An 8,996-nucleotide genomic window follows, 5' to 3' on the forward strand; every position below is an offset into this window, starting at 1 on the left:
AGGGTGAACCAGGCTCCAGGGACAAATGCTGCAAATTTCTTACTGAAACCAAAGCAACAATTTTCAATGCAGTCATCCCCCTGCATCTGGGCCCAGTGCCATGCTAGGACTGCAAAACTAACATCTGTTTTAGGTCCCAGCACATGATGAAAACTGAGCTCCTTGGTGTAGCCTTAGCAATGAGTGTCTGGGCAAACAGCTGGCTGGGTCTCCGAGGACTCCACCTCCTCATGGCTCAGCCTCTCTGGAAGTGAAGGAGCTTAGAGTCTTTTCTTCCAGCCAAACACCCAAAGGGGGAGCATACACAGAATTCTGTCCCATCATGAATTCTGCCTCCCTACTGCTGCCACTCGCTGAGACCAGAGCCTTGGCATGGGTGGTGTTACAGATCCCTCCAAGTGAGTTTTCCCCTGGTTAAGACTTACTACTCTAAGCTAGGGAAGAAGCCAAGAAATTAAATTAAATTTAAAATAAGTCTGGCTAGAAAAGTGAATTCCAGTAAATGTGAATAGTGACACCAAAACCTAGGCAACAACAGTAAAAATAGATAAATTGGACTACATCAAAATTAAAAACTTCTGTGCATCAAAGGACACAATCAACAGAGTGAAAGGCAACCTATGGAATGTGGGAAAATTGCAAATCATATATCTGATATGAGTTAATATCCAGAGTATATAAAGTACTCCTACAACTCAACAACAAAAATACAAACAGCCCAACTGAAAAATGAGCAAAGGACTAAAGAGATATTTCTCCAAAGAAGATAAACAAATGGCCAACAATCATATGAAGACATGTTTAACATCACTAATCATCAGGGAAACAAATACCAAAACTCAATGAGATACCACCTCACACCCATTAGGATGGCTACTGTTAAAAAACCAAACCAGAAAACAGCAAGTGTTGGCGAGGATTTGGAGAAATTGGAATCCCTGTGCACTGTTAGTGGAAAGGTTAAATGGTGCGGCTGCTATGAAAGACAGTATGACGGTTCCTCAAAAACTTAAAAATAGAATTACTATATGATGCAGCAATTCCACTTCTGGTATATACTCAAAAGAAGTGAAAGCAGGAACTTGAACAGATATTTGTACAGTCATGCACATAGCAGCATTATTCACAAAAGCTGAAAGATGGAAACAACCCAAGTGTCCATTGATGGATGAATGGCTAAACAAAATGTTGTCTATCCATAAATGTAATATTATTCAGCCTTAAAAAGGAAGGAAATTCTGACCCATGCTACGACCTGGATGAAGTTTGAGGACGTTATATTAAGTGAAATAAGCCAGTCACAAAAGGATAAATACTATATGATTCCACTTGTATGAGGTCTCTAGCATGGTCAGATTCATAGCACCTGGTTCTTCTTGCTCACTAATTAGCGCTTGTCCTTTGGGTTCCTGACCATCCAGTGGTACCCACTCAAATATCTGCTCCTCCAAGATTTTCCCCAACTCCCCAGACATAGCCAGTGTTTCTGTCAAGACATGGCTCTGGCAAATGGAAGCACAGGAGTCTTGGTGTGTTCACTTACTGCCCCAGTAAATAAACATTCTCTGAATGCCTCCTCTGTGCCAGGCACATCGCTGAGGCTGCAGACAGAGCAGTGAGGGAGACTGTCTTGGCCCTGCCCTCAAACAGCTCACAATCTGAAGGGGAAACCAGATTCATCAAAACCGAACACACATTGCGATAAGGGTCAGGACAAGAAGACTTGCGAGCTCTGTAGGAGCCTAGAGAGGGGGTTATTGACTGCCTAGTGTGGGAGTGAGTGCAGTCAAGGGGGCGCTCTCTGAGAAGGTGGTGCCTGAGCTGACTCTTGATGGACCAATAGGGCTAGGCAGGTAGCAAAAGACAGCAGAAGGTATTACAGGTAGATTGAGTCCTATATAAGGGGAAAAGAGAACTATGGGGAAAAGAGAAAGCTTGAGGGACGAAGGGAAAGAATGTGAATAGCAGAGTTGAACAATAACCACAAATAGTTCAAAGGACTTTATTAACTTGTAAGTGTCTCTACTGCAAACATTAACTTGAAGAGTCTCCCACCCACCACCAGCCTCAGGGCCTCTTCAGAAATGCTCTGCATAGAGGGGTGATGGCCAGAGCTCCCAGCAATCCCCTTCTCCAGATGGCATTGTCTGCTGGCCAATTGCCACTTGCCTTGCTCCTCACTCTCTGCCCTGGAACGGACCAGAAGGCAGGAGCATCATTATCTCCCTCGTCCAGAGAAGACTGCATAGATCTCACTCCTGGCTGACAGAAAGACAGATGGAGCAACAGAGCAGGCCTTGGAGTGCCTGACAAAGAGAGGCAGCCCTGAGTGACACTCTCCTACCTGCCCCCTCCACACCCTTTGCCTGCCTTGGGAGACAGACACTGGGGACCTGTGCTAAATGTCTGCAACCAATGCTTGAACGACATACACGAGCAGGGAAATGGGATGTTCAGAGAACATTCTAGATAAGCAAGGGCCAGGGCCAAGTGCAAAGGAGTCCAGAGAGAGGGGAGTGTTGCAGCAGAGTGTACACCATCCTTCAGAAGAGCTTCTTCAGTGTATGTCATTGCCCAGGCTTCCAGGCCCAGGACGATTCCTGAAGACAGTTCAGCTGCTCCCCTCTTCCTTCCTCAGACTTGGACAGGCTGAAGCTCCTGGAAGCCGAGCCAACACAGTCTGTGCTGTGCACAAGCTTGGCTGTTAGCTAGACTTGGAGGAGGGCTCCTGGATTATTAAGCCAAAAAGCTGGGGACGGAGAGGCTTTGGGGGGAATTCAAGGGGACATAAGGGTAATGCATATAAATGTGGAGACCTACGCAGCTCTTCTAGCTCCTGGGGTCAAAGCCAAGCCTGGAGAGGCAGTTGGGCACTAGCCCTTATAGCTTCTCAGCAGCAGCTGGCTCTGGGCTGTTTATCCCATCTGACAGGTAATCGTCCTCATTGTTCTGCTTCATTTTGGTTTCCAGAATCGTGATACGCTGCTTGAGCTTCTGCTGGGCCCCTGTGTACTCAGCCAGCAGGCGGCCAAAGCGAGTGTACAAGGTCTCCATGTTGGTCTCCAGCTGCTCTAGCTTCTCTTGCACATCCACCTCCAAGGTGGCTGCCACCTCATTCTCATCCAGCAGTCCCTCCTTCATCAGGATCTCCCGGCCTCTCTCCTCCAAGACCTTCTTGGCATCAGGATACTCAGTCACAGCTTCCATAAGATCATCCTTGGACAGGCAGAAGAGATCTGAGTAACCAAGGCTGCGGATATTGGCTGTGCGTCGATTGCCCATTTTGCTGCCCTTAATGTTAAGGATGCTGATCTCTCCAAAGCAACTCCCAGCTGAAAGCAGGGCATACTGAGTGACACCATCATCAGCCACCACTGCCAACTTGCCCTCCTTGATTATGTACATCTCCTTGCCGATATCTCCCTTTCGGCAAATGTAATCCCCAGGGCTGAATACCTGAGGACGGAGCTTCAATACTAGCTCCACCAGCAGTCCAGCCTCACAATCCTGGAAGATGCGCACTTTCTTGAGGGTGCACAGGTGGACATTGATGGCTATCTCAGCTCTCAGCTTGGCTGGCAGGTTCTTGAGAACTTCCCGCTCATCTATGCTCTTTTTATTGGTCCACAGGTAGTCAAACCACTTAATGACCTTGGCTTCCATCTCCTTGCTGACCTTGCGGAACTGCATGTAATGTTTGACAGCGTCGATCTTGGCCTGGAATTCAGCCCGGGTGGCATTCATGTTGGAGATCATGGAGCCGACATTTCCCACGATGGTGGCAAAGATGAGGACACCAATCAGGAAGTCAAAGATGACAAATAAGTACTCCTCATCCTTTACAGGGGGTGGTGTCTCCCCAATGGTGGTGAGGGTCAGTGTAGACCAGTAAAGGCAGTAGATGTATTCCCTAGCCAGGTAGCCATACTCAGGGTCAGTGATGTTGGGATAAACCCAGGTGTCAACCCCAAAACCAATGGACTTGGAGATGGCGTAGTAGATGCAGGCATTCCAGTGGATGATGACCAAGATGTAGAGAACTAGGTTGCTGATGCGGAAGATATTGGGGTAGCTGGTGCGTGTCTCAGTGCGGTCAAAGAATTCAAACATACGGGCAAAGTGTAGCAGGCGATTGAAGCGCAACTCTGGGCTGTGGATGCCCACAGCAAAATAGATCAGGTCTGTGGGGATGATAGAAGCCACATCCAGCTTGAACTGAAGGGTGTGGATGTAGTTGTCCCGCAACTTCTTGGTATCTTTGACTAACAGCCCTTGCTCCAGAAAACCTAGTAGAGATGCAACCCAGCATATCACCTCTGACACTAGGCCGGTCCCTCCCACTAAGCTAATGCTTAGCAACGGACAAACTGCTCACTCAACCCTCCTTCTCGAGGAGGGGTATAGGAAATTCCTGTAGCAGCACTGGCTGGAAGGACCCTAAGAGATCACCCCCAGGTCTGAACCTCACTAAGCATATGGGGACCATGAGTTTCAAAGAGGGGCAGGCAACAAACTGAGTCCGAGCCAGGCAGTTGAGTCTAACACTGTTGAGAAGGCTTCCTGAAAATTTGAATTCAGGCCTTTGGACATATGAGTCATGCTCCTCCCTGTGCTCCCAGTTTATCACTTACCTGTGCGCAATCGGATAAAGAGGTCCACGATGTAGACTACATCTGAGAAGTAGTCCAGCACCAGCCACACTAGATAGTAGCCTTTCTGTAGGTCACTGAAGCAGGCTCTGCAGGAAGACAGGGCTGGGCTTCACCCTCAAAGCCAGCCAAGGCCCCCTGGAGGCCCCAAACTGAATGCCCAGTGTGTGCAAGGATTAGGAGGGCTACCAGGGGCACTGATGAGTCGCAGTCAGCCTGGTGCCAAGAAGACACTTATTAACAAGCAACTTCACTGCAACCCTTATTATTACATGGACCTCACTACATAGACATCACCACTGACCATTAATTGTCTGTTTCATTCACTGGACTGTGAGGTCCAAGAAGATAGAGAGATCACCTCTTAGTCATTACTGCATGCCCCATGGCCTAGCGCAGAGCATCAGGATGAAAGTACTCAACAGGTGTGAGTTGAATGAAAAATGAGCCTTTGGAAGAATGAACTACAATACACAGCTGAATAGCCTCCATGCTCATCTCTTCAACATACACCTGTTGAGAACCCAACACGGAGCACTGGCCGATACAGGTGAGAGAGAGAGCAGTATCCGGTCTTAGGCTAGAGGCAGTGGGAATGGAGAGAGGTTGGAGGCTGAAGGAGAGTTTTAGGAGGAATTGACAAGACTTGGTGACTGAATGAGTAGGGGTCTAGGGAGAGGGCAGAGTAGGGGATAGAATCCAGGATGATGACCTGGTGAGTGTAGTAATCAAAGAGAGGAGCAGTTAATTCTGACTACTTGGTCACATTTAGAATAAAACCCCAGCACTCTCTCCTGGCACACAAAGGCTGCAGAACTGGCCTGTGCCTACCTCTCTAATGCTTCACTTGCAGTCCTCCAGCCACACTAGGCCATCCAAGACAGGGTCTTTGCACCTCTTGTTCCTTCTTCCTGGAATGTTCCCTCCACCAACCTCAGGCATCTAAATAACTGGCTTCCTCTCACTGCTCAGGTCTCAGGTAAGGTATCACCTCCTAAGAGAAGTCTACCCTGACTGTCCTTTTTCTCATAGCTCCCTGCCTCCAGGCCCTGGAATCCTCTTGGGCATTTGTTTTGTTCAGTTTTACCGTTAGCATCCCCCACTAGCCTGAGAGCTTCAGGAGAGCAGAGACCATGTGTCTTGTGCACCACATTATACCCAGCACTGAGCACAGACCTTAGCACCCAATAGGTGTTCAGTCAAATCCTTGCTGAATGAATGACTGAGGTGGGGGATGGGGTGGGGTGGGAAATGCTGTCAGGGAAAGCTACATGTAGAGAGTGGTTTAGAGACTGCGAGAAGAATCTCCATAGGTTGAAAATGGGGAAAATGAATTTCCTCCTGAGGAAACAGCATGTTATGATCCAAGTGTAGCAAGTGCTGGGGCTGGAGTGTGTCCAGAAGTTGGAGCTAGAGAGAAGGCCAAGTATAGAGGGCCTTGAAGGCCATACTGAGGGCTTGAACTTCACCCTGCAGGCAATGGGGGGCCATTGAAGGATTTCTGAGGAGGGAGTGACATAATCAAATCCCAGTTTCTACCAACGACGCTAGTTACAAGTGTGGAGAATGCATTGGAGGGGGCAAGAGTGCCTGCAAGGAATGTGGGTGGGGCTGTTGTAGTTGTTCCAGGGAGAGAGAAAGGTGGCCTCAACTAGGACAGGATTGGTGTGGATTGAGAAGTAGGAGCAGATTACAGATACGAGGAAAAGCATAGACATGAAGCTTTGATAGCATAATAAATCGGGGCAGGAGAAGTTGGGGATTAATAGGGCAGAGGGAGGTGCCATTGGCAAGCGGAGAATACAGAAAGAGGTCTGGGTTGTGGTGAGGTCTGTGTCCACAGCTGGGACTGGTGTGCTCTCAACCCCAGGGCCTGTGGACTGGGCTGCCTTGGCCACCCCCTCCCAGACCCCTCCCTGCTCACCTGGCCACCAGCAGGCACCAGTTGTAAAGGACAGGCATGGCAATGACAAATAGCCAGCAGTAGTACCAGTCCCCAGCTGGGTCCAAGACAAATAGTTCAAATTTCTTCCTGAGGAAAGAGACAGAGGCCAGGCTTGGAGACCAGGTCCCCAGTGTGGGAGGACCCCAGCTACCAGAGGCCAAGGGCCCCTGAAAAAACAATGCCTGAGGGGATGTGTGGGGTGAGGGGTGGGTTGGCTTAGCGATCCATTTTCAGGGAGCCACAACCTGGCGCTGGGCATCTGAGTAGAACTCAGATGGGTAAGAGACACCCTTCTTCCTATCTTGACCCCATATAGGCCCATTAGCTCCCATGCCCTCTTGAGGCTCCTTGCCCAGAGGGCACAGCAAGGGGCAGTGCTTTCATTGGGATGGGCCTCAGGGCCTGGGGAGGGACTTCCATAGGACGGTAATGAGGGCTCAGGGCCTGTTTCCACAGTCATCCCAAGAAGAGAGCAGAACTCCAAACAAGCGAGCACCACGTGCTTCCTGCCCACCCCGCCCTCCCTATTTGGTCCCTGGCTTCCAGCCCCCAAATCACTTTCCCAGATGGTGAGTCCTGCTTTGGCAAGAGTTCTTTTCCTCTACTGGCCAGAGGTGGGGAATGTCGGCTTGGCCAGACATCCACAGTCGCCTATTCATTCTTCAAAGAACAGGCCCTCCAGCTCTTCCTTCTCTGCCCTCCCCATTCCCTCTTGCTCAGTTGTTCCCTGGCCTTCCCTGCCAGCCAGCCCCCAGCATGGCCTCTTCAAAGATCCACCTCTGCGCCCACATGGGTGCTGGTATGGGCATACCCTCAACAGCAATCCCTAACTGCACCCTTCTCTGAGTTTATTGCCTGCTAGACATGAGCCTGGGAATGGCACACCAGCAAGAAGATACCACATAAAGGGCAGCTAAGGTGAAACAAGCCACCAGGGGCTCCCATGGTAAGTGAGCTACTAGCTGTTGTAAAGGCTGTGGGCGGGGATGAGGGAAATGTTCTAGAGCTAAAACCACAGCAGGTCTCCCCTGCCCACTCCTTTCCCTGCTTGGTGTAGGTCCCGGTCTGTCCCTGGCAGTGGCATAAGAAACCCCACTGAGCCCCCCAATTGCATGCTTGGGAGCCCTTTGAGCCCCATAGGCTGGACAACTATACTTGGTGCCCTCGCTCTCGCCGTCCTTGTCGCCTTTGCCATCCCCTTGCTGTGTCGTCACAGTCTGGAGCTCAGGCCCACGGAACCGCTCAAGGAAGGAGTCAGGTCTAGGTTCCTCCTCGCGGAAATTCTTGTTGGCCCACTCTCTGATGACCCCCACCAGGCGGATGATCCTAGAGGTGAGAGAGGGAGCATGAGCCAGAGAAGAGAACTGTGCTGTTCAGAGAGAACCTGCGCCTGAGCGCTCACTGTCTGGTGAGGGAGATGGGAGACAGAGAGGGAATCCTGGAAACAGGCCAGGTCATGATTTCCCCAGTGCTAAGAGCTGGGATGGCGGCCAGCACTGAGGCAGGGGGCTGGAGCTCAGGCATGACTCTGAATGCAGCCTGAGGGGGAATGGATTGCTTTGGGAAGACTTCCTGTAGGAGGTGCCATCTCACTTGATTGTGAAGAACAAACAGGACGTCTCCAAGGTAAATGGAGGTTGTGTGGGGAGGACAGACCAGGAGAAAAGCTGGCCCAGGCTTCCTGATTTCCCGATGGAACCTACGACTCTGGGCTGGAGACCTCAGAGCCCTCTACCTAAGCCCCTCTGCTGGGAAGGATCCCTACCCCCAATGCTGAGACAGAAAAGTCAGAAGTGAAACCTCCACTGGCCACTCTGACCTTGCTCACAGGACCCTCCTCAAGAGGAAAGAATTGAGCTAGGACAGCACTGACAGTGCTTCCCAGAGGTCTTGGTGGAAAGGCCCAGTGAGACCAGGAGAAGGAGAGCCACGGTGGCCACTCTGACAGGCCCCACGGGTGAGAGGGGTAGCAGCAGGGCAGTGGTGGAACCCACCTGTGGAAGCCACCCCGCCCCCGCTGGGGGGCATCCATCTCTGCCAGCCTCTGCAGTTCTGAGGAGGTGTCATCGTCAGCTGCAGACTGTGGCCTGCAGAGGAAGGAGTAGAGTTGACCAAAGATTCTCTGGTCATACCTTTTCTCCTATCAGGACTCTCCCCTCCTGGGAGGTGCCTGGTCCCTTTAGAGAATGTCCTTGAGCCAAAGATTGTTTGCTCTGTGACAATGAGGCAGAGCTAGGAAGAAGTAGCAACCTCCAGGCCATCTCTGAAATAACCCAGCCTCAGCATACTCACCTGCTGCTGGTCCCGCGCTCATCTTTGCCATTGGCCTTGATGGTAGGAGGTGCATGATGGTTGTGGTTATTGGCTGGGGAGCTCTTCATGCCATTGGACTTTTCTGTCAT

The 8,996-nt window shown here is 50.7% G+C and overlaps 1 protein-coding gene across 1 annotated transcript; it reads right to left on the bottom strand.

Moving 5' to 3' along the window:
- Nucleotides 1-2,880: 2,880 nt before the first annotated feature.
- On the bottom strand, nt 2,881-8,996 carry CNGA2 (cyclic nucleotide gated channel subunit alpha 2). Its single transcript, XM_004443707.2, has 6 exons — nt 8,887-8,996; nt 8,589-8,681; nt 7,750-7,920; nt 6,574-6,681; nt 4,632-4,738; nt 2,881-4,286 (listed from the first exon to the last, which is right to left on the bottom strand). The coding sequence occupies exons 1-6, from the start codon at nt 8,994-8,996 to the stop codon at nt 2,881-2,883; spliced, it is 1,995 nt and encodes a 664-aa protein (XP_004443764.1).

The sequence above is a fragment of the Ceratotherium simum genome, chromosome X (assembly GCF_057802395.1).
Source record: "Ceratotherium simum simum isolate JZ-2026a chromosome X, ASM5780239v1, whole genome shotgun sequence".
Lineage (NCBI taxonomy): Eukaryota > Metazoa > Chordata > Mammalia > Perissodactyla > Rhinocerotidae > Ceratotherium > Ceratotherium simum.